This window comes from Scomber scombrus, chromosome 9, assembly GCF_963691925.1.
Source record: "Scomber scombrus chromosome 9, fScoSco1.1, whole genome shotgun sequence".
In the NCBI taxonomy this organism is placed as follows: Eukaryota; Metazoa; Chordata; class Actinopteri; order Scombriformes; family Scombridae; genus Scomber; species Scomber scombrus.
In genome coordinates, this window is record NC_084978.1 from 4,497,066 (window position 1) to 4,523,974 (window position 26,909).

Below are 26,909 nucleotides of genomic sequence, written 5' to 3' on the forward strand. Positions count from 1 at the left end.
CAGGGAAACACAAAGAGGGAATTTGATGCTAAAAAGACTGTAAATGTGTCAGATATCCACTTGATATGACTAACTCAGATTGCTAAAGCCTCATATAAGCTTCGGATAAACTTTTAAATGCGTTTATGTACAAGATAACCATGTGGACACACTGTGGATTTTGCCCCCCATCACTTGCACTGTACGCACATGTTGTAGAGGATCAGTTGATAATCAGTATGAACTGGAGGACAAATTAAAGACAGACAGCAAATTTATCCTTTAATGACATTTGCTATTTGGCAGAAAGTATGTGAACAAGTAAATATTACACCCATATATGATTATTAAACATCAATCATTCCTAAACCAATATAAATCAAGCATTTATAAATACAATGAGCATTGATCTATTGCTATGAAACCCTCCACTCTTCCTGTTTTAATACTTTCCATCAGTTTTTGGAGCCTGACTTCAGGTATTTCCTTTTATTGAGCCATGAGCGTGTTTGTGAGATCATTTAATAATATGTCTGCCTTTCAATGTAATTAAACCCAAATTTTAATGGATATAGATCATTTTTAACTCTCATGCAACCATCGAAGTTATCATATAACTTTCTTGAGTTGTTGTGCTGTGAGGGCAAGTGGGAATCTTTCCAATCCTTCCCATCCACACAACACAGCATGAAGGCAACATAAGGTCTAACTTGTGATTGGGAATTTCATTTCATCCCATAGGTGTTGGATGAGGTTGAGGTCAGGGCTCTGTGCTCTAACCTTACACACCTAAATCCAACCTTAATGTCAGAGGAAATGTGAACTGGACAAAAAGTCTTTAAAGGTTTAAAATGTACTTTTTTATTTTTTATCTGTAATATTTATTTGTTTTGATTCATAAAACCCATGTGGTGAGGAGGATGAGGATGAGTAGGAGGAGTGCAGTTAGGATTACCATAGCAACACTCATCACCATCAGCTGTGCTTATACCCACATATGCATGATCCTGTTATTCCCTTCTGAGCAAAATATAACAGCTATATTTGTTCCAAAGCACAAACCTACTAAAGAGTTCAATTTGATCTTTTATTTTTTTTTTATTAGCTTTAATTGAATTAAAATTAATCATCACTCTTCCCCACTGCAACTTGAATTTTCCTGGATGCATCTCATGTAAAATACTATCAGCAGGCTTATTTATTCTGCTTTAAATTTGGCAAAAGATCATAAAAAAAAAACACGTGTGGAGAATTCACATGGAAAGCCGACAGATCTGACTCACACTGACTGTATCTCCACTTGGTTCGAGATCTAGCAGCACCGTCACGTGCTTGAGACAAATCAGGACTCGAGAATGAGAAAATATTTTCCATTTTAAAAAACGATGTCACTCATCTCTTTTTGAGCTGGCAGTTATTTAGCAATTTAGCCTCAGTTCTGAAGCCCGTCTTTGTCTGATGAAGAGTGGGGGGGTTGGAGGAGGTGAGGATGTAGCGGTGAGGTGGGTCACATGTGTTAATGCCTTCTCAGTATCCACCTCAGTCAGACCGAGCCCCAGGTGCAACCCATTTTCAGATTTCCCCTGTTGCATTACGGGCATATCCGACATCAGGATGAGGCAAATAAATGATTGATAATTGGAGGGGAAATGGATTTTGCTATAAGAGAAACTGATGTAAAGTAATTGAATGAAGCTGAGTTCATATTGAGTGGTATGGCACGTGTTTATTCTACTTCAGGATATGTGTGTGTGTGTGTGTGTGTGTGTGTGTGTGTGTGTGTGTGTGTGTGTGTGTGTGTGTGTGTGTGTGTGTGTGTGTGTGTGTGTGTGTGGGGAAGCTGCCAGAATCACGCTTTGTGCCTTCGGGGGAAATGGTTATGAAGACAATTAGTCTCAAATGACTCACAGCGCTTCTTATTCCACATTAACACGAGCGGCTGTCTGATGCCTCGCGCTGCTCTGTCTCTAATTTGAGTTAAAATCACACGAGGAATTAGTCAGTGACTTTGGGGGAAAAGGGGGAAGAGCTGCTGCCTTGTTCCGTTCACTTCTTCTTGTATTTTGGAGCTCGTGACTCACTCGTATTTGTTTTCGGTCGCTCTGAAATCACAGAAGTCGAGATGGAGCGTTGAACGGGAGGCGGAGAGGAACATTAAATCTCCCGTTCTTAAAGTTGCATTAAGTGATCTGCGACTCTTTACAGACCTCTGTCAGCATCTGGTGTTTGTCTAGTATTCAGTCAGTAAATCTTTGTGGTAAAGCCACAGCGTTATGACTACAATAATTGACACAAACAGTTATATTTCACAGCAGACAGGAGTGTGCAAGTTAATTAGAGCTCAGTTAATTAGATTAGATCCAGTTGTAGTTTATTGTAAAGATTTATTCTAGTATCTAACATGGTATTTTCAAACTAAAGCTTTTTGATCGCACTCTAACACCAGCCTTAGACTGAGCAGCTATTAGTATAATTGTTGTTATGATTATGATAATGATGATAATCACAGTTTGTCTTCCACTCCACATTATTAAACTTGATCAAGTGCAGTAGAGACACACATATATTATACATTGCGTTAAGCTTGATGCCAGTTTTGAAAAACCAGCGTCTGTTAGTGAAAGGATTTTCATCACGCAGGCTTTTCTTTAACGTGTAATGAATTCTTTATGTGACAAAATAACTCATTAGCTTTTGCAGAAGCAACTTATATATCAGTGCAAAGCAAAAATAAAAGGTTTTCTGTCGAGCGAAATAAAACTATTATGTTCCAAAAGATAAATGAATTATAAGGATTACAGGGTGAGCTCAGTTTTGAGTCATTAAATATGGATTATTAGTGTAACCAGCTGTACAGCCCTGTGTTGGTTTCTCTTATAGACTCATAAGGTCTTTGCCATGTTTAAGAGAACATTTTGGCATGTGATCATCCTGCAGCTATTTCACCAAATTTGCAACATGAGATAATTTCCTCTCACATTAATTTTGACATATTTAACTCATCGAAAGAAACATCAGATGTGTGATGCATGCATGAGAATACAGATGGGCTGTAGGACTCCTAAAAGCTTTCTGCAGTTTGTAAGTGATAATCATTTCAGAAATTAAGGCTTTGGCACCATTTGCGCTCTTTCCAGTGTATCCAGTACTTTTTGTGAAATAGCTCTTCTTCCCATAAATGTGGGTCACATTGTTAGCTGGCAAATAAATTCCTACGCCGTTACCCACAAAAGTTAATCCGTGAGGCTACTTTATGTGTTTACTTTCACTCAGGCTCAGAGACAACATGTTTTAAATAATTTATGTAAAGGTTCATTTGTAATGATTTATGAAGCATCCTCTGCTTGCTCCATAAACTTCTTTTGCCACAGTTTGTGTTTCCGGGATCTTTACAACAGAGTGTGAGGCATAGTCAGAATGGACATAACATTGAAAAACATCAACATTTTCCTTGAGGCAGACTGAGTTATAATGATTTAAACACACACTTGGGCCAAAATACAAGTTTAAATTGACCACCATTGACATTATAGCAGTTCCCCAGGCTCACAAAGTCCAGCAGAAAGAGTTTAAACATGGAGAATATGCTCTACAGTCTTAATTGTTTCTTATATTCAGCGGTTTCTACATGTATTGTGAACAAAAGAGATGAGACATCACAACAAAGAACTACTACAAACAACTACTGATGCATCTGGGCCTCAAAAATCATGATGCTCCAAATCTTACTATGTATAACAGTTAACATTCATATTGTCTTACAGGAAGGAGGTATCGGTTTATGTGACTGTGTCCTTTTTCATCCAAGCAATCTAAATTAAGTGGCTTTTATCACACTGACGCATTTTCTATTCTGAACCCTCTCCGGTGTATTTAGTGTGCGGAAGGTTAGTGGACAGTTATTGTCCTTTCCTGCCTACAGCATTGGTCACACATCATTAATTGTCCCATTCAGGAAGATGGGGTTGCCACATTACGGTCAGGCAACCATCTCAGGAGTCCAGATGAGTTTCGCCAGTCTGAAATGGGCTCAGCTATTCCTGGTCCATTAGCATATTACATCGTCAGGAAACGGGATGCCCTCATTTAACTCTTAACTTACCGAGTTGCCTTTATTGCAAATCGCATTTATGAATCTAGAAGAAAATTGTCATTTAGTCCTTTGACTGTCAACAAAAAAAGCAAAAAAACATGAACACAAGCATATCAGTGTAAGAAAGAGAGTTATTTACTGTGCAGATATTGATACTGTGTAGTGGGGGTTGACTATGTGCTAACATACTAATATAATAAAAGTATGTGTGTGCAAAAAAGCAGAAAATAAATAATTTAAATACCAATACAGATATAAATATAAACGTGAGCAAATACACTGTTTGTCAGGATATATATGTACAGTTAAAAAATAATATATATGCATCTACACAGTGCAGGAGAGACACAGACACAGTTCATGCAATGTGAATTTGAATGAGATATGGAGGTGAAGTGGAGTTGGTATATTTAGAGACTTATACTGTCCTTGTTAACGCTATCGCTATTACCTGGGGAAAGAAGCTGTGGAGGTGATTGTTGGTTCTGGTTCTGGGGCTCTCAGTCTGATTTTCCTCTGAAAGGGGAGTGTTTAGAAGAGGGGCTGGCAGGCAAGGCTAGACAGGAAATCAGTGTTGAAGAAAACATAAAGAGCTGCGACATTACAAAGATTGTGTCCCAATAGACATCTCACCTTATTAGAATAGAAGAGCAGCTTTCTCAGTAGCTCACTCTTCTCATGATGTCAATGACCATGTGAGTCCAATGCATGATGATGTCATTCTCAGTGGCAATCAACATAAATGGCTCTAGATTGTTTGCAGACAGGCTGCTTTTGATGAATTGGAGCATTGAAAATCGTTCTTTCACAGCAGGAACTTGTTTGCAAGCCCAAGGAGATGACATGCATGTGACAAGATGTTGAAAAGCAGCACAGTGGGCCATTTTAGCAGGCTGCACAGCTTTTATTTACAATATCAGTCTCCTCTAGCTTTCCTACAGATCCATCATCCATTGTTCTTCTTTTGTATTCATCCATATGTGATGCTTTAAGCCTGTTTCACTGTCCAGCTAAACTTCTCATTATCCACCGCAGCCCTGTTGCTAATTTAGTGCTTCATCTTGAACCATATCTCCAGTCCTGCGTTTGTGTCATACATCTTCTGGGGATGACCTCAGTATCTGTGTCCAGAATTGTGTTGTGTACATTCACTTTGTATGGTCTCTCAGCATTGCTTAGTATTTCATATTGAACCTTCTCAGTCCTGTGTTTGGTCTTCTTTGTTTGTGAGGCAGTACAGCCTGTGCTTCAATGTCTGCTCTGTCCTCCCTCTCTTCAATGTTTCCATTTGTTCATGTGACAAATGCATCTGCAGCCGACTTCACAGTTGTGAAATTCATGACAATGCTTTTGAGGTTCTCTTGTGTGGCAATCACCATTTGACAGGTAAAGAGGACGTCCATCCGTTTTACCTGGAGGCACTTGGACATGTGGAGTGGTTTGGTCAAACACTCCCAGGAACATCAGTGCCGGTAACACACTTTTGTATCTCAGGAGGCCCTCTTTTAAAGCCTCATGCTTTGGCACATGCTGTTTTTGCCAGACTGCCAGATGAAGAGGCCATCATTCAGTTTACCAAAATGTCAAAAACACCATTTGAGACCATCGGGTTTGGCCTGCCACCGTGTCATCTGTGGCTTTAGTCTTGGGTTTGTTTCTATCACAGACTGACCCTCTGATAGGACTCCCTGATGGACACAGCCATGTCACTCAGTAGATTGAACAGCGTTCCACTTTCAGTGACAGCTTATAGTAATGTCAGTCAGCACAAGATAAATGATGTTGGCATATCACCACACATGCAAGAGTGGGAGACTGAGAGGTCATCAGGGCTGAAAAACCTTTGAATTCACCCTTGCATAGTGGACGTGATTTCCCTATACACATGTCCTTGTCAAATTCAGATGCTTGAAGACTTCTGAGAGCAAGTTCACATCATGTTGGCAACAAACTTCTCATGCACAGTCTCAGTAACATACCTTAAGATGACTGAACAACGATCCTTATTATATTGTGTATTGTGTCCAGCTGAATAGAGACCAGTCCAGAAAGGAGATATTCTATTCAAATTAAAGACCCAATGGTATCTATTACTTGAGTTCACAGTAGTCCTGGAGAGTAGGCTAATAAGAGGCCCTCTAACTCTTATTCCACTGCATTGATGTAATATTTACATACTTTCCTAATAAAAGGATGAGCTCCAAAAAGTTTCCATGCTCTATGGTGTTGTCATTCAGTATATATCCTGCTTCACATCTTCCCAAGCACTTAAACCACATCCACTACCCGCTCTAAAACCTGGCATCTCTTTCTCATTTGTTCCGTGTGCGCAGACATCTGACTGCCAGTGAACATGCTGTGGATATCTGCTTTTAAGCACCTTAGGAGATAAGCTTCTGGACAGGTTCGCTGTACGTGCCTCCGATCTGACATTCCAGTAATGAATATGCTGCTGTCACGTTTTTTTTCCTCCCCAAATGCCAGATATACGGAACAAAACAATGTATGACGTCTGTCGCAGTAAGTGAGCCACTCCCTGCTGGTGCCATCTTTACATGTGAATACCTTCAACACGGCTGGATTCCTGGTATTCTGTTGCGGGCGGTGGTCTAAAAATATCTGTAACATAGAAGGCTCAAGGCAGGAAAAGTAATCTCTGTCCTCCTGCTCCTTGCTCTCCTCTCACTCCCTGACACTCTCCTCCTCTGGGGATGTTAATTCAACCTGATTCAAGACATGAGGAGAAACACAAGTGGATGAGGTTTTGACATAACGATACAATAAGGTCCAGGATTAGATTCCCTGGTAAAGAGGTTCCAAAAAAAGGCTGCATTGACGTAATAATCCAATACAGGTAATGGACAAATTGTTGTTTAATAAAAAAATAAATGCATGGATGTCTTCATTTCATTTATATATGTTCTCTATTAACACCAAGACAACAGCTGGCTTCTAAACATTTTTTTCTCCAAGTGTCAAAAGAGCACTGTTCAACCTATAGCCTAATAAATAAAATAATAAAACAACAAATATTGCCAGTAGACTCATTGTTAATGTTGATTTAACCTTTGTGTCGTCCTCCCGGGTCAAATTGACCCCGTCTGTTTTGACTGTTCCTTCTTTCCTCCTTCTCTCTTTCTTTCCTTCCTCTCTTTTTCCTCCCTTCCTTCTTTCCTTCCTCCATCCCTGTTTCTTCCTTCCTTCTGTCCTTTTTTCCTCCCTCTCTCCTTCTTTCCTTCCCTCCTTCCTTCCTTCCTTCCTTCCTTTCCTTCCTTCTTCCTTCCTTCTTCCTTCCTCCTTCCCTTCCTCCCTTCCTCCCTTCCTTCCTCCCTCCTTCCTTTCCTTCCTTCTTCCTTCCTTTTTTCCTCCCTCCCTCCTTCTTTCCTTCCTTCTTCCTCCCTTCCTTCTTCCTTTCCTTCCTTCTTCCTCCCTTCCTTCTTCCTTTCCTTCCTTCTTCCTCCCTTCCATCCTTCCTTCTTTTCTTTCTTTTCCTCCCTTCCTTCCTCTCTCCTTTCCTTCCTTCCTTCCTTCTTCCTCCCTCCTTTCCTTCCTTCTTCCTCCCTCCTTCCTTTCCTTCCTTCTTCCTCCCTTCCTTCCTCTTTCCTTCCTTCTTCCTCCCTTCCATCCTTCCTTCTTTCCTTTCTTTTCCTCCCTTCCTTCCACTCTCCTTTCCTTCCTTCCTTCCTTCTTCCTCCCTCCTTTCCTTCCTTCTTCCTCCCTCCCTCCTTTCCTTCCTTCTTCCTCCCTTCCTTCCTTGACTCGAGGACAACAGGAGGGTTAAAAGAATAATCACGTTTTTTAAAAGGTACTTTTAACCCACCAGGGAGAACATAAGAGAGCTGGCTTGCTAGCAAATGTTTAGTACCCGTTAGCTTCTTTGTACCGCAAGTTCTGCTCTTCCTCCACTCTCGCCTTCATCTCTCTCCCTCTCCTCATCCTCTTCACGGTGCCTGCCACCACGATCATCAGCCTCAGGTGGTGAAGAAGGTCCTGCAGCAAACATGTCAGAATGTTTTGCACATTTGGCAGCATTTGGCTGAAGGGGCCTGTCTTTTTTTGGCCCTGCAATTTCTTGGCACCTCCCTTGAGTGTTGTTATTTTTTTTGCGGATTTGTTGTTTAATGAAGGCACTGAGCCCAAAGGAAGCAGGGTTGAAATATGTGTTCAGGCCAGCCCAGTGTCAAATAAGAAGAGAAACAATGAGCTGTGATACCTGTTGTACAAAAACAAAGAAGAGACAGTCGTGTCGGCCCACTGGGAAAGTTCCCGGTCTGCTAAATGGCCGGTCCAGAAGTGAGAGGGGTCACACATAATCCTACCTTCTTTCTTTCTGACACTGGGCTGTACATGTTTGTGAGAGGAGAACGTGAGCTGACGCTTCCTCTCTACACACCTCACAACATGCTGCAGTCTGTGTTCATAGAGTGTGAATATACAGAACCAAACAGTAATGGAGGAGGAGATATTCACTGATGTCTGTGTAGAACTGAACCAGCAGTGATTGTGACATCCTGAACTTTTTCAGCTGCTTTGGGAAGTTTAAGTGCTGCCAGGCCTTCCTGGTGATGGCTGATGTAGCTGATGTAGACATTTCCCCTTTCTGGTCCTCCTGGATGATGGTTTTCAGGAATTTGTGGGACTCTGCTTGCTATTGTTCTCTGAATGAGTTGATTAACATCTGTATTCCGTACATTCAGCTCCAAGCTGTTTTCTCAACACTATAACATCAAGCATTCAGCCTCTTATCTGTGAGCAGATTCAATTTGTGATTATACCGATTAAAGGGATAGTTCTGATCTTTTTCAAGTCAGATTTAGTTTTTTTCAACCATCTGGATTTGCAAGAGCACAATATCATACGAGAGCCTCCACAGGATGCTGATTGGTCCTAACAACTGGTGGTTCTCAAATTAAGGTTTAAGCATGATTTGTCACCTCAAAGTGATTCTGATGCAGGTGTTTCCAGGAGGGATTACATGTTTTTTAGTTTAAAACCTGAAAAAATTCAGAAGGAGTTTATGTTTCAGCAAAGGAGAGCTCCTGTCAGTCATCTGTCAGATGTCTAGTGGTTGATCCAATCACCTGAAACATAACTTTGATCTGTGAGCGCTGACAGCAACGTGAAGTTTGTGTTGACTGAAAATTCAAGTTTGATAAACAAAGTATCAGTAAACCATGCATGTCCATGGCTGCTGCTCTCAGACACAATAGAGAGACATTGTTGTTCACCACTTCCTGTGCAAGAAAATGAGCCTTATCTGAGTCTAGAATTTCAATTCATAATAAATAGGATGAATCTTCCACCTCTGATTCAGATGCATTTAATTTGTGATTTACATTAAAAACATGTACATGTGTCAGATGGAAATATCAGAGTCCAAATGAGAGATGAGACCTGTAGTCATGTGTTTGTGTGTGTGTGTGAGAGAGATATCATTATTGAGGAAAAGGTAAGGCTGTATTGTCAATAGAAAAAAAAAACAAAGAGAGAGAGAAAAAGTGAATGAGATTTGATTAAAGTCAATCTGTGCATGTTTGTGTGAGTTAGACGAGTCTGAATAGATCCTGTAGAAGTGTGACTGAATGAGTGCCGCTGTGAGCAGCTGAAGATTATGATTGCTCCTCTTGTATATTCTGCATTTCATTTCATGCAGGTGGTGTTTTCCTCTCTTTTTTTAAATATTTCAGTCAAATCTGTTGACTTTGTGCTATTTGAGTATTTCAGCTCAGCTTTTGTCATGAGCATAGTTCCTTTAAGTGAAGCATTTGCATCAATAATAGCATCCTGAGCTATTTTGAGATGATGAAAATGATGATGCATATGTGTTTGATAAGCTGTCAAAAAATAAATGACAGGAACCAATCTTGAAATACCTTGAGTCATGTTGTATTTCTGACTAATTCTGTTCGTCTTACTGACAGCGTCTTAAAACTGTGAGATGACTGCAGGGACTGAGACAGCCTTAAGGCGAGCTCTGTGAACAACTTTAATAATAGATATGCACTTTCTGCAATTTTCCTGACCGCCCTTTTGATTTTCAATTTTATTAAAAGTCTGACCTGCAGGTTCTCATTTTGGCTGCTTTTCTTTCTTTTCTAAAAAACTATAAAAGAAAAAATGAAAAAACGATTGTTTATATAAAAGATAAAACACAAAACACAGTAATTGGTTTTCTAGCTACATGATGAACTTTTAAGTTCACTGAGGTCAACTCAAAGTAAAATACTGATGCAATATTTGTCAGCAGTGCTGATAAACCCTGGTTAGTATCACAAATAACTTTCCCATCCTATTCATAACCTTTAATATTTTGTAATTTCCTCAATTCCTTTTTTCTTATATAGCAAATATAAACTTTTATGTAATTTAAAAGTGAATTGTGGCACTCAATAGGTGTACAGATCTTTCACTCTGCACTATTTATTTGGTTATCATATTTAGATTAATATGTATCAGCTGTATTCATTAAAATGTGTTATTTTATATTTTTCCCTCCAAATTGAAACAAACACTGATTCAAATGAGTGTGTCTGATAATGATAAAGAGGTTAAATGAAATATAAACAAAAACAGCATCAGTATTAACAGCAGAGCCACACCTCAGTTGATTTTAAATAAAACAAGTAATACATAAAACTGGTAAAATGATCTGGTTTCAGGTAAACTGCATATAAACTGAACACATCTATTGGCTATTTTAGGCTGGACTGACTCACCATCTGTCCCATTTTGAGCCGACCCAGTATGGTGCAGGTTCAGTCTGCTGTCTGGGCCATGCCTGGTGTTGGTCCTGATAAAGGTGTGCAACATTTTGCATAATGTTTATGCAAAAACTGCTGCAGACGTGCTGTAACGTCACCAGTCTACAGCGAGTGGGGGGAAGCATGGGGGGGTTGGAGGAGGTGAGGATGTAGCGAAGAGGTGGGTCACATGTGTTAATGCCTTCTCAGTATCCACCTCAGTCAGACCGAGCCCCAGGTGCAACCCATTTTCAGATTTCCCCTGTTGCATTACGGGCATATCCGACATCAGGATGAGGCAAATAAATGATTGATAATTGGAGGGGAAATGGATTTTGCTTTAAGAGAAACTGATGTAAAGTAATTGAATGAAGCTGAGTTCATATTGAGTGGTATGGCACGTGTTTATTCTACTTCAGGATATGTGTGTGTGTGTGTGTGTGTGTGTGTGTGTGTGTGTGTGTGTGTGTGTGTGTGTGTGTGTGTGTGTGTGTGTGTGTGGCTGTGACGTTACTGTCTTTGCCGCTGTGGATCATGTGGGGCAGTCACGGCCGTTCAGCTGAAAACTGTCTGTTTTCAATCAGCGGCTGATTGATTGGTGCATCTCCATCTAATAAGCTTCATTTAACTGTGCAAACAATTGGATTTGCTTGTATAAACCTGTTAAATGTCGAGGCAAATCAAATCATTACCATTATTTTGTTTTACTTTTATGTAATTGTGTATAAATCTTCTGAAATCTGGGAGCATGGTGACAGTAATTGATCAGACAAGTTGTAAACGAATCCGCCATTTAGCCGGATTATATAAACCACTTTATTCCGAGGTAAAACTGAACATAAACCATTGTTCTGATGTCGTAAATCATGCTTGTAATTACACTCAGATTTTTTCTGTGAGCACAGAGAAACTTTCCACTTAAAGCAGATGAATGTGAAAATATCCTCTGACTCTGCACATACATCATTCTGCACAGTGAAGCTCGAATGAAAGGACCAAGAAGATGGATGGCTAGAGGGAGACTTTCTGCAGTATGAGCACAGAAAGTACTGTACATTATAATCTAGGGTAGAGAAAGATAATGGGAACGGTTACCAAGAATGTGACTACTTCCAATCTTGCACACAACTTTCTGCAGTGGGACTGACTGTTGGGAATACTAGCCTGTTAAAATTCTGTATAGCACAGGAAAACTGTGTCAAATGGTTTAACCCTCCTGTTGTCCTCGAGTCAAGGAAGGAAGGATGGGAGGGAGGAAGGAAGCGAGGAAAGGAGGGAGGAAGGAAGGGAGGAAAGGAGGGAGGAAGGAGGGAGGGAGGGAAGGAAGGAAGACGGAAGGGAAGGAAGGAAGGAAGAAGGAAGGATGGAAGGAGGGAGGGAAGGAAGGAAGGAAGGGAGGAAAGAAGGAAGGAAAGGAAGGGAGGAAGGAAGGTAGGAGGGAGGGAGAAAGGAAAAGAGAAAGGAAGGAAAGAAGAAAAGGAGGAATGTAGGGGGAGGAAAGAAAGAGAGAAGGAGGGAGGGAGGGAAGAAGGAAGGAAATAAGGAAAGAAGGAAAGAAGGAGGGAGGGAGGAAGGAAGGACAGAAGGAAGGAAGGAAAGAAGGAGGGAGGGAGGAAGGAAGGAAGTAAGGAAGGAACAGTCAAAACAGACGTTGTGGTGGATGTTTACAAAATGAAATTTGGGTAATAACTACTATATTACTACTTATTATCACAGGTAGAAGTGATGGTCAAAACTATTAAAATAAGACCCAGTTCACATGAAACTGTGATTAACCTTTAATTATTTACATTTCCTGGCATAAGCAAATACAAAACATCAGGTGCAACCATCACAAACACTTTGACTGCCAACACTTTTAAACCAGACTGAGTTTCATACTTTTTCACTGCGATTCCTCCTGCGCTCTTTTATGGTGTAAAACCGAGGTGAGGTAAAGATAACAGAACCTAATTGGAACAAAACTCCAGTTTGACCCGTCAGCTCAAGTACAGAAATGGGAGACGTTGCCGTTTAAAGAGAGGCGAGCAGCAGCTGCACACATCTGCTTAAAGAGCTCTTGTCACAGCAAAGAAAATAATCTTCTGAGACTGGAAAAATAGAGTTTACTTATAGGAGCAAATTACAGACCGACAGAGTAGAGGCGGGCGCCTTCACTGTGACTAAAACACCATGTCAAATATCTGATTGACACTTACGTAGGTGTGTAATTCCAGATTTGAAAGTTAAAAAGCTATAAATTATGTTTGATTTATTGATTCTAGAGTCTGGTAGGATTTTGTAGTTTGAAGTTTATTTGAAAGAAATTACATACAGGTGTCGTATTAAGCTGTTGCCGTTTGTTTATTGTGACGTTCTGGTCGGAAAAAAAAAAAAAAAATGGGTAGATTTCCAAAAGCCTGAGGTTTTAGAAGGATATAGATGTGATAAAACTTTTCCTCCAGACCAGAACTCAATGCATTAAATACATCAAAAACTGCCCTTTTACCATTTATCTTATAATTCAATTTTAGTCACTTTAGCTGTCGACTTTTTCTTTGGCGGATACAAAACGTATAAAGTACCGAGCTGTAAATTTAAGAATAAACAGAAAGAGTAGAAGCAATAAATATAAGTGCTGCTTATCATCATTCAAGTGGGAGAATGCTTATTTCTGCTTATTCTCATTAAAGAGAAAACAAACCTGCGTAAAGCACCTTTGTAATTTAGTTTTACTCAGGAGCTTTCAAGTGTAATTATTTATTTTTTTTAAAGCCTCAGTTTTTGCTCTTTCATGGTTTGAGCCAGCAGGGGAATCTGCCATGACCCAGTCCTCTCTCTTGACACATTTATCTCTGTTTATGATGCTGAGAAGCAGCGTTTTATACCAGTTTGGACAGCACCCATCGCCTCTGGTGCCAGTCTGCATAATGGCAGGCTTGCCTTTGCCTGCTGAGAGGAAACGCTAGTATCCAGACAGCTAATGTTTGCAATTAGGGAATCCCACTGAGGTTTTTGGCACCCGCCAACATGTTTTTTTGTTTTTTTTTATGAGAGCCCATGTTCAGCTGGAGGCCTTCCTTGCTGAGATGATGTTTACTCATGCGTTGATTTGTTGGAAGTATCCTATGTGGCCGTGTTTGCATGAGCAGGAACACAGAAAACAGGCTTGGAGTTTGGAGGAAGTTCAGGGTGAGATGTGGAAGGGTGGGATCGGGTCATTGAGCTTATCACATGGATCAGAAAGTGAAGCTTGTAGATAAAAAATCCTGAATAGCTTTTCAATGAAAACATAAAAAGAGAACTTGCATTGAAATATCAGCCAGAAGTGAAAAGACGATTAAGTTCTTGTTTCTCACACACTCACGAAGAAGTCAGCGAGTTGTTTCAGGTGTCTAGAAGTGAAAGTCCAGTTGGATCATTTTTCTATGTTTAGATGGATATAGTCTCAATCTTTCCCATTGAAACCTGTTGTCTGATGTTATTATAATTAATGTCTGTTTCCCCCAACTAATCAGATCTTTAGAAGTAGGAGCAACAATACAAACATCATCTCCCTTCATACTGTAGCTAGCTGTAGTTCATGCAAAAACAGTTAAAAGTGCAACACAGCTGTGAGTAAGTCAACTTCTCAAATTGGCATATTTCTCCAATCATTGTGAAAAAATGTCACTGCGCCACTAGAAGAAATAGGCTAACATGAACATTAACTAACATGACAGAATAGTGAAGTTAAACAGTCTTTCAGTCTCAACCTGAGCATGATTTTTTAAAAAGCATATCAGAGGCTTCATGCTCCAGTCGGAAAGATTCAGCGTCGCTTGGGGAGCAATGATATACTTTTCCACAGCTGTGCAACTCAGAGAGGAGACACCTGGAAAATTTTTGTTTGTGTGACAGCTGGAATTATTCTTTTTTTTTTATTATTATTCAGCTGTTTTTGATGATTAATCATTTTGAGTCATTTACTAGGAAAACACGTCCCAATTTACGAGTTCAAGCTTCTCAAATGTGAATATTTTCTTGTTTCTTTAGTCCCTCTTTGACAGTAAACTGAATATATTTGGGTTGTTGACTGGTGGTCGTCACAAAACAAGATATTTGAAGACATAATTTTCTTATATTTTACAGGCCAAATGAATAATTGATCAATTGATAATGAAAATGATAATTTGTTGAAGCCCTAAATTGATTCCACCCTATTGACTCTCTTTGTAAATTCCTCCCGTAAAGAAAGCCCAGAGTCTATAATTTACTCAGAAATAGTCCCTCCTCTGACGCAGTTATGCTGTTGTGTCCCTCTCTAGCACTGCCAGGAGAAAACAATGAAGCTCTTAAATCTTCTTAAATCATGTACCAACGCTCGGTTTATGACGTCAGAGTCCTTGGTGCACTCTCCTCTGCATGTTTAAGCTATTGCTATATCCTTCAACACAATTTTGTACAAACAATGTTACTTGGGTAGCATAATATCAGTCAGTTTGAAGAACAAAGTAAAGTAAATGAGCAAATACAAAGCAGAAATAAAAGTTTATCCATTTTCAAATTTAGAAAAATGGTAAATAATAAAATTTAAATGCAGAAAACATCATTGTTCTTTGTTTTTTCAGCTAAAGTTGAGCTGTGAGGTGAGAAATCAACTGCTGCAAGGTTGAACTACCACTTCTACTTCTTGTCTGACATGAGAAGAAAAGTTGCATTTTGCAGCTTTAAACTTGAACACAATAGCAGATAATTTCACCCTGTTTAAGTTTGGAGAGGCCTCCGAGACAACTTAAGTGCAATCAGCTGACCTCAGTTGAATCGACAGGCGATGCTAAATCAGTCAAGTGTTCTGTCAGACATTTGATTTCTCATCCTGCCTCACACAGCGAGCACTCCGCCTGCAGTATCGAGACTTTCAGGTTGTCGGCCGGGACCACCGAGGTTCATGACTGCGAGTCATCAGGGCTGAAAAACAACCCTACTCTTTAGATCCAATCAGCTAGCACTTCAGCGGCTCGTTCAGCACAGCCACCTGATACGGCTAAAGGCTGAAACCTCGCTCCGGAGTAGCAGAGAGGGCTGTGATGCAAACGATACTCTGAAGCAGTGTAGATGATTGAGATGATTTTCACTACCTGACACAATTAGGAAACTTTTTTTAAAAATTTTTAAATCAGCAGTGATTAAGTAGAGGCACAAAATGACCCTGAAGCTAAATAAAGCTGTAAGTCAAACAAAGCCAAAACTGTACCTTCTGTCTGGTTAGAAACCAGCTGCCAAGTGACAGGTTGGAGCTTTAAAGCGTCTTGTCTGGTTGAGGTATTTCCCCAGTCGCCCCACGTCTGTCTCTAAATGCCTAATTGAGTCTGCTGCTTGCTGATTGCCTCTCAGGAGTTCAACTAAGCTGCATGTCAAAGGTCACATGTATCATTTGTCACCAGAGTTATAACTTCAGCTTTGCTTTCATACCTCTGACTCTGAGTTTCTGCAATCTCTTGCTCCGTCTGTCATCCACATGCTCCCGAACTTATGAAGCAAGACTTAAGAGCGTCTGACAGCATGCAGAAAGGTTTCTTCATATTACATCTGGTCAATCGATTTAGAACATATGCAAAAAGAAATAAAAAGAAGACTGAGAGCACAAGCTAGTCGCCATGAATGTCTCTAATATATCGACCGTCAGTGAATTTAGCCACAGTCAGAAGACACGTACTGTCTGATTTGTCTCCACGGGAAAGAGTTATGGGCTCCTGTTGTTTTCAAATATTAAATATACCGGCCTTAGAGGAAAGATGGCTGGTATGTCTGGGCCATTTTCCACAAATCGAACAATTAGCAATCAATTGAGCTTTGGATTAGCATTGAGGATAATGTAGGCACCAGGCTTTGACGGGAAAGAGGAATGTGTGGAATAAAAATGACCACATCTCTGGTTCTGCTGCATCAGTTTTGATCTTGTTTTTTTTCTGTTCATCTTCGGCCCAATGATGTCATCGGAGTGCAATGTTAAATCGGTGAAGCGGTTCATTCAGGACAGCAAGAAATACTTTTATACTTTTAATACCTTTGTTTCAAGCATACTTTGACGTCATTTAAACATTATCGAGTCTTGGTTTTATGTAGTTTAGGTTAAAAACGAAATCTAAAACTTTGACTTTTCACCTAAATGTTTGTCAGTTTTACGTCAATTTTCAGTCAGTGTTTACTGGAAGGTTAAAATAGTACCGTTATGGCTGAAAGATTGCAAATTTGTGGTTCAGCTGGTGAAGTTTTTTTGGTTGTTTTGAAGAGAAACTTTTTCTGCTCCTTCAGCTGTCTGACAGGGCATCAAATCTCAGCAGAGGATTGTAATTGTCCAGGTTGCGATAATGTTGCTGAATAAGAGCTCGGAGCCTAATAAATCTTCCCTGGCTGAAGCTTGAACTGGACAGCAGGGTGCTGAGCTTAATTGTTCCTCCAGAATTAGCGTGCAGACGTTGGCAGCTTTAGAAAGCTGACAGGTTATTAATGATCAGTAAGTGTGTGTTTTGAAAGCTTTGAGAGAAAGCAGCAGTCTGCATCTTATTAACTTATTGTCAAAACCCCAAAATTAGACAAGTCTGACCTTTAAAAGAGGAAATCTGTATGCTGCCTGTCATTTTAAAAGGCGCTTGCTACAATAACGGACATATCAATGTCTCATTTAGGGGAAAGGTCAGACGGTGAAGTCCAAAAATTCAAGATGAAAGAAGATAAGCGTGGCGTTACAAGGCCTTTTTTTATTTTTTTGGGGGGTAATGATGCTTCTGTTGAGATGCTGTCAGTGCTCCCATTTGATCTGATTAGAGTTTTGGCACCGCTGATCAAAGAACAAGCCTCATTTACACGCTATCGCATCCCCTTTGAACCTCAGACGCTGAGGGTAAGATAATTTGGCAGACAGGGACAGCGCACTCCTTCTGACTCCAGCAGTGATCCACAGAGGTGTGTATTAGCATTTTAAACATAACATGGACACAACATAAAAGCAACAAGTAAATTGCCCACAAGTTTTTGGGTAGACGTGAAGGCAGAGCTGGGGACTCGGACTCGCGACTCGGACTCGAGTTGCACTTAAGTCTCACTAAACTGTGACTTCAGACTCGACTTGGACTCGACCTCAAAAGACTTCAGACTTGACTTCGACTCGAGGCTCGAGACTCGCGAACAACCTTTATTTCATGTTATTATTATTATTCTCATTATTTATCTGTCATTCATCTTTTTGTATGATCTCTGGCTCTGAGTTAGATGTAAACACCAACGTCATGCCACGCGCATGCGCCATGTGTGAAGCGCGCATCTTCAGTATCAGACATTGACAATGGCGAGTGCGATAAGTTCAGCAGGAGTGCCTCAGATCATTACGTTTGGATACAATGCCTTCACACTCCCGCTTTTCCCTGGTTCTCCCATATTTCGAAACCATCTCCCGCCGCCCTCCCGTCATTTCTCCCGTAATTGACAAGCCCCAAATTTGTTTGTTAATAATAATAAGAAGCGCACAATAGCAAAGGTTTTATTTTGAAAGCTCAGACAGGAAACCACCGCAACTCTTATTATGCTTAGTGCCACTAACTTAGTGGCTCCGCTACTAATTATTAAAAAACACAACGTTGCGTTAACTATGGTCATTTTATATATATATTTTATAATATCCTCACACATTCCCTGCTGTGTGTTGTGTTAAGCAGCAGATAAAAGGCAGCTTGGAGAAAAAAATAATGAACATGTGTTTGTACCACAGTGTTAAACTGCAGTGCAGTGTTTCTGTGATGTTCATGTTTTGTTCATTTTGTTATATTTTACAACATTGTTAAAATAATTATTTTTTTGTTGAAGAAAATACAGTTATGGAATTGAAATAATTCTTAGTGTATGTTTCTTCACATCACATTGCAGTAGATTCTCTATAGTGAACCTACAATTGGTACATTTTCATACTGTCCTATATCAAGGTCTAGGTCAAGGTAATAGTCGAAGGTAGATTTGGTTACAGTTTCAGGAGAGGGCATCTCAACATACAAACAGATACTACAAACTTCAGTGACAGCACACCACAAAAACAGACATGGGCAGGTGCTCGCAAGGCTAACTGATCAGGATGAAAGATTGTACAGCTCTAAGGTCAGAATTTGAATTTGAATTAGTGTTGGCGAGAGACTTGAGACTTGACTCGGACTCTTGACCAGAGACTTGAGACTTGACTTGGACTTGACCCTCAAAGACTTGAGACTTGACTTGGACTCTAGCTCAAAGACTTGAGACTTGACTTGGACTTGTAAAAAATGACTTGTGAACAGCTCTGCGTGAAGGACAAAGACACCAGGAAAAGAAAATAGTAATGATGCTTGTGTAGTCTCGCCGCTGCCTCTCCTCATGTGAAGCCTTCGAGTGTGAGGGACCGCAAACATCAGGAGGATTACTGTAATGCATTACCAATGTCAAACACGTCTGAGATTAAACACGTCATTATAGGAGAGCTCTTAAACCACACAAGTCACTCCGAGGACTTTGATGCATTACTCATGTCGGCTACTTTGCCGAACCTTGAGGAGTTTAGTAGAGCCTGTGCCAAGGTTATATGTATGGGGTCAAAAATGCAATATCTGCAGTTTTACCGCCTTAAAATATATATCAAGTTCCCCCATGGTGGATTGTAATTTAGCTCCTAACGTCTGGCCTTCTTAAGCTTTTTCAGTCTGAGTTAGAGGGAAAATGACCTGTATGCATTTTTTCTTCACACTGTACAGAGATGTGTCGTATCAAAGAGTCCTCGGAAAATCCTCCACTCATCCCAAGTTTAATGTCAGATACTTGCAAACATGAAATGACTCAGTTTGAGGACGAAATGTCAGCTGTTAAAAAGCAAAACACACCCTCACATAATGGTCACCTGCATTAAATATTTGCCATGTTTCAGGTTCATATGCATCATCAGTATCGAGTCATGTTCACACCCAAATCTGAGTGTACTGAGCCGAACTATTCAGGTCGAAATTCAAGATTTGAAAGCAGGATATGTGAGTGTAAAGTTGACATTTTTAATATTTTAATTTATTTATCACAATTTATTGGATTATTTCAATTTATCAGGTCTTTGTTTTTCACAGCACAGATGTCCTTCACTGCTAGTCAAAGAGAGGTTGGACAATAGAAATGATTTTATTTGGCTTTTTGTGCACCGTGACAGTGTTTAATGCAAATAAATTCTTCTGTAGTTATTATTAATGTGAAGTGTGTCATTTTCTTTACCACAGAATCTGAGGTTAAATACACAAAATGTTTAATTGTCCATGGTCTTGACATATGTGAAAGTTGAATCACACATTTCTTTAAGACAGTTAGAAACAAAACTTTCTTGTACTTATTTGAAAACTTGATATATTACCATTTTAACTTTGCTGGAAATAAACTGAAACTGACTGGCTTATTAGTAAGTTCTTCATTTAGCACATGATGGTACGTCAGTGTTCTCCACAGCCTCTCTGGTGTTCGGATTTAGCCGGTTACCTTGGAAATAGTTGAGAAAAAAATATTCTCAAGAGCATCTGAATGTATTAATCATAGCAGCATTTGGACAACCACAGATACCAAACTTCTGAACTCATTTATATCCTTTGACTGTGAACATGAAATAAATATCAAAGAAAGATGGGAGAAATCGATAAGCAACAGAAGCTTCATTAAATATCAGCTCTGCTTTCTCATTAAAAGTTTTACTTGTACCAATATCTGAACCCAATTTGGGAAGTCAAGGAAGTACGTTACGCCAAGCAATTAGTGGGAATGGATTTTTTTTATTTTTTTTGCCGATGCAGCTCTTCTTCGTGACAAGCTGCTAAAACAATGATTGATTTCGACATAAAACTTGTCTTAGTGCAGCTTTTTTTTTTTCTTTCTATTCATCACTCTTCAGTCTTTTTGATGAAACAGTCTGAAGCTTTACTCTGCAGATCTGAACTAATGGGTTGTTGTTGTTGTTCTGTCTCTTTTTCTTTTCGTTTTTTTGGTGTTTCCATAGCGACAGCATGCCAAAGCGGATGGCTCTGATCTGCTTCCTGTCTCTGGTCATGCTGATGAGCATCCTGGGAAACCTGCTGGTCATGGTGGCTGTCTGCAAGGACAGACAACTCAGGTGCGACTGAGTTTTCTTTCTTTCATTCACACATATTACTCTTTTTTTTACATTTATACACATTTCAGATTAACTAAAACTGCCATTAACAATCTCGTAATATCTATCATAATCTTCTGTGTATTAAAATTAAGGGGCAATACGAGACTTTTCTGTGCTTAAGTGAGATAAAGATGGGAAGAAAACTTTTTAAAACTGGATTTTTCAAACACTGAGCACAAGATAACAACGTACCATACTGCGTCAGAGAAATGAGAAATATATCTTAAACAATATTTACATATACAAAGAAGAACTGTCAGCTCAGATGAGAGCTATTGTGCGTGAAGCGGCAGCAACTCTGGCACAGCAGGTGGGTCAACCTGAAGATGGCTGGTTCTGTGGGAGCTGCTGACACCACAAAGATCAATTCTTCTTCTTCTTCTTCTTGTTCTCCTGTCCTTTCTACCTCTTCTTTCTCTTCTCTCTTTGTCTCTCTTTGTCTCGTTCCATCTCATTCACTGAGATAGAAAGAGACATCTCAGGGTGACCGTTGTCTCCAGGATGTTAATGTTGGGCAACGGATAAGTGTATGTGAAGAGATATTGATGGAGGCTGGTGTGTGTGTGTGTGTGTGTGTGTGTGTGTGTGTGTGTGTGTGTGTGTGTGTGTGTGTGTGTGTGTGTGTGTGTGTGTGTGTGTCTGTGTGTGTGTGTGTTTGTGTGTGTGTGTGGGAATGTAAGCAACCGAAATGATGTGTCATGTGTTAGCATACTTGTGTTCATGTGTGTGTTCATGCTGTGCGTGTGTGTGTGTGTGTGTGTGTGTGTGTGTGCATGTGTGCATACATTTATTTGATGAGTGTAAAAGTCACCTCTGTGATGTTTCAACCTCCTGAAGAGAGAACAATGACACACCATCCTTGTTTCTCTCTGCCTCATTGTCTTCTTTGTCCACAGGGGAACACACACACACACACACACACACATACACACACACAAATATATATATATATATATGTACTATCTTTATTCCCAGTGCAGACAGTCTCACACCTGCTCAGAGGCTCAGTGTCCCATGGGCGACCGTTCATTCAGTCAAACAAAAAACAAATCAGAACTTTTTTGAGACTGTTTTTGGTACATCATCGGTATATCAGTCTGTTTCTTATAGTAAGGAGGGCTGATATGAATATGCTCTGGATGGCACACATTGAGACAAAGAAGCATCCACACAAGGGCAATATGTTAATTTAAGCGGAAATTCAGCTAAAACATGTTTTCATGGTACACTAATGAGCCAGAGCAAGAGAAGTATTAGAGTGAAAGTTATGTAGCGGGATTAAAATATATCATTAGATAAAAAGCAGGTGTAAAAGAATGTCCAATCTGCAAGAGAGGAAAGCTGCTAGACAAGTTTAGAGGCTGTTCCCCCCCATTACCTAACAAAACACATAAAGTCTTTTCTGTAGCAAGTTGACACCAGCAGAAGGTGATTCAGAGGTGGTAGACCACTCATTAATAACCTCCACACCACCATTGATACCAACCATTTACCTTACGAGGCAGCTGGATTCGCAAGATCACGACATCACAAGATAACGTGAGAATTAATCTCAGTCAGCATCCAATGAACAATCATGCTTGATCTTGCAAATCCAGCTGCCCCGCAAGATAAGAAAGTGATGAGACAAATAGATGTATTTTTGAAAGTGCCGAACCCTTTCCGAAATAGTTTACAAGGATGACTTCTCAGACAGTTGTGTGTAACAAACCATCTGGCAGGTCAGGTTAGCCAACCACCTCTTGTTTCTCTCAGTGTGTCATGTCAAGTGTGCGGACAGGAAACCCACACACAGACAGACAGTCTACATGATGTTTATACTGCTCGTTGGACGGTTCTATAAGCAACTGCACTGATATAAGTTAGTGGTCATAGCAGCTAATAAGTTAGTGATCCTATCCTTTCCTAATCCTATGTTAGCTCTCATGTTTATGTATGACGTTGACAAATCTGCTCTTTTTTATGTGTTTTTCGACAGAATCCAATGACTTTTTCTTGCTTTTAAATAGTTGTATTATTCAGAAAAAAATGACATTACTGTGTGTGTGTGTGTGTGTGTGTGTGTGTGTGTGTGTGTGTGTGTGTGTGTGTGTGTGTGTAATGTGGAAATTTCCAGCTTCGGCACAGTATGAAAAAATGTGTAGCCCCACAGATCCAATGGAAAAACACTGACAATAAAAGGCTGAAACTAACACATATACTACACTGATTTTCACGCCAATAGAACATTTTCATATATGCTATACAGTATACATCTACTCATAATGGCTTTAAAGGAATTAATGGATTAACATTTCTATGAAATCCCATAATAATATAACTGTTTCTGGCACTAAAGAGGCATTCAACACCTCAGGCAATATATTACAAAAAGCAAAAATATGAACTAAAGGCTTATTATTGGTTGTGTTGGCAGTTTATTTACCCTTAGCACGTTCAGATAAACACAATATGTCATCCTAACTAAACAAAGTGCCTCCCCCCAGGTCATGTTAATGGTTTCTGAACCATTATGTGTGTGTGTGTGTGTGTGTGTGTGTGTGTGTGTGTGTGTGTGTGTGTGTGTGTGTGTGTGTGTGTGTGTGCGCGTGTGTCTCTGTGTGTGTGTACAGTGTGCAGTATGTGTGTGTATATATAAGCCTCATTTATTTATATTATGTGTGTGTGTGTATGTGTCTGTGCTTGTGTTTACTATATTACTCATGTTGCTTTGTGTTTTTACTCTTATATTCATGTGTGCTTGGCTGCTTCGTGTGTGTGTGTGTGTGTGTGTGTGTGTGTGTGTGTGTATGTGTGTGTGTGTGTGTGTGTGTGTGTGTGTGTGTGTGTGCGTCCAACGTGATTTACATGCGTCCCACATGCAGCGAGCGGGGCAGACAGCTGGTTGGTTCCAGCACTAACAGCCTGTTTTAAGGGGCTGTTTGGGTTAGTGACGGTCCGATGGAAAACCCTCACAGCCCTCCACTCTTACTGAGGCTATTTATAGAGCGCAGAGCATCCACACTGCAGAGAGCGGGGAGAACAGGCCAGCTGACTTGACCCACTGTGTCACTGGTTTGCTGGTTGGCTGGTGTGGTTTGTCTTTGAATGCAAACAAAGCTTGACAACAAATTGCATTAAATACAAGGACATTATTTGGCAATGCAGTGCCTACCTGTCATAATTTATTACTAATCTGATACCTAAATGACTGACTGCATATCTGACTGACCAGCTCCTTTAGTGCATATTTGTTTCTGGGATTGTAAACTCAACATGTATTTAACTTTTCACAGCAGGTTACTGGTCACTGGCAAATTGTGCTGCAACTCACTTTTTAACATTATTCATTATTCTGATTGATTAATCTTAAAGGTTACATGTACAGACTCTTTTTAAGCCCCGACTTAACATCTGACACACTGACTGGTATTCAGTCACTAAGTTTGTCTTTAATAATAATAAAGTTTAAATAAGTGTCAGCAGTCCTGGTCTTTGTCAAGTACAAAGCTGCACGGGAGACATCAATCAGTGAGGGTAAAAGAGGGGATGTATTTATACGTGTGTGTGTGTCTGTCTGTGTGTGTGTGTGTGTGTGTGTGTGTGTGTGTGTGTGTGTGTGTGTGTGTGTGTGTGTGTGTGTGTGTGTGTGTGTGTCACATATAGTCTGTGTCTTTAGTCTGTGTTTAAAGTTGGTAGTAACCTCATGCTGGAAAAGCAACATTAGCTGAAACTAAAATGTCAGCCTGCAAAGTAAAATAGAAATGTATAACAGAGATAAGGATCTAAAGCAGGAGGGTCAAACTCATGTTCATTCAAGAGCCACATACAACCCAATTTGACCTCATGTGTGCCGGACCATTAAAAAAATGAAAGGAAGGAAGACAGGAAGAGAAGACAAGCAGGAAAGATGGAAGGAAGGAGGGAAGAAAGGAAGGAAGGAAGGAAGGAAGGAAAAGAAGAAAGGAAAAGAAGACAGGCAAGAAAGAAGGAAGGAAGGAAGGGAAAGAAGGAAAAGAATACAGGCAGGAAAGATGGAAGGAAGGAAGGAAGGAAAAAGGGAAGGAGGTAGGAAGAACAGATGAAAGGAAGGAGGGATAGGAAAGAAAGGTGGGAAGGAAGTAAGGAAGGAACGAAAGTGGGCCAGGTTGGACCCATTGACAGGCCAGTTGTGGCCCACGGGCCGCATGTTTGACACCCCTGATATAAAGGCTGGATAAATGTAGGATATTGTGCACAAGAAATCAGAAAATAAAGGTAATAAATCACTGGAAACAGATGCATGCTGGATATTTGGGACATTTTCAATATATTGTTCCAAAGTTGCAGTTATGTTGATATCTGACATGACACCTTGTATCATTTACTGACATTAATGATAATTATGATCAAAGCCAATCATACTAATACCTGCTGTATATTTACCTAAATGCATGTTGCCTAGTGCACGTTTGAGTTGAATGTTTGATCATTTAATAATATTTCGTTAATACATTTTCTTTTGAGTCTTATCAAACGAGTCAGTATACCAAGAAATACATGTTTACATAGCAGCAGAAGTTGATTAAGTACTGCATTTATCTGACACACTGAAAAATCAAGTGTAGCCTCGGTCGTGGTTTAAATCAAGTTGACATGTTTACATTGTTGATATGTATGATATGCATGAAAGTTTGATTGAGCTGTTTGACTGTGACTGATGAGCAAGAGAAGATTTATCATTCTTTTAGAGAGTTACTGGAGCTACTATAAATTTGATTGCACAGCGTTGATGCAGAGCCACAAGTGATTTTTGGCTGAGCACAGACAGCAGCACAGTATCAGAGTACAGACACCAGCTTGCAGACGGCACACAAACACGATAACAGCCAAGTTTAATTTGATTCTGTCGTCAAGTTACTAATAGATTTAACATTAATTAAAAACTGATTTGATCTGCTGCCTGTGATGTTCGTCATTTGAACGCTCAAAAAGTGAGAGTCATTTTTAGATTTCTAAAAATAAAAAATGAAAGCCTGAATATTAAGCAAATAAAAAAGAGAGAGGTTATAGTGTCACCTTGTTGAGGTGCGCCCAAATAATATTTCACATTCAACACTAATGTTTACTCGCACAAGTGAGAGAAATGCTTGAGATAGAACACGGCTGTCATCGAGTAGAGAAGCTTTGCAACACTAGCAGGCATTTCATTGCTTTCATTTTATTTTTAGGGTATCCAAAATCATCTTGGGATATCTCTAATTAGAATACAATGTGACATTGCGACAGAATGTGTGCTTGTGACTTTGTAAAATAAAGCATAGCTGCAGGAACATGAGTTTTAATAGCTTAATTTGGGTCACAGTTACTCATTACCTTCATTGATGTGTTGCATTGATAAAACATAATACTCACTTCCTCTCACACTGAACCGCTCTGCAGCATGTGTTCAGATACTCTCGGTTCAGATGATGAACTTTGATGACAATTTTAAATTAAAAAAAGTGAGGTTTCAATTCACAAAATGATTACTGTAGGCATCCAGGGAAGAAAAGGAAGATAACAATGAATCACTGCTTCCAGGAACAACGCTGCAGATTCCAGCTGCAAAGTAAAGATAAAAGTAAAATAATTGTTTATTGTAAAGTATGTTTTTTGTTTTTTTAAATCTCAGCAATATTTTGAAGTAAAAGCATGACCTTCGCCTGTGAAAGCTGTATTACTTCATTAAAGATTTTATAACAGAAAAATATATAAAAGACTCTGCAAGCTGTTAGTCACTACAATCAACCTACAACCTATTTACAGAATGAATCCACCTTAATCTCTTCCTCCCTCTCTCTCTCTCTCTCTCTCTCTCTCTCTCTCTCTCTCTCTCTCTCTGTCTTTCTGTTTCTACAAGTCTGTGTGTGTTGGAGAAGACAAGACTTGATCGTTTGATGGCTTTTAACTTTTTCACTTTCACTACTCAGCATGT

The 26,909-nt window shown here is 39.8% G+C and overlaps 1 protein-coding gene across 1 annotated transcript in view; it reads left to right on the forward strand.

The window, feature by feature from the left end:
- htr4 (5-hydroxytryptamine receptor 4) overlaps positions 1–26,909 on the forward strand; it is a 76,551-nt gene that overhangs the window by 19,871 nt on the left and 29,771 nt on the right. The window contains exon 3 of the mRNA XM_062426201.1: positions 20,819–20,932. Within this exon, the coding sequence (XP_062282185.1) occupies positions 20,819–20,932 (114 nt within the window). The remainder of the gene's footprint in view (positions 1–20,818; positions 20,933–26,909) is intronic.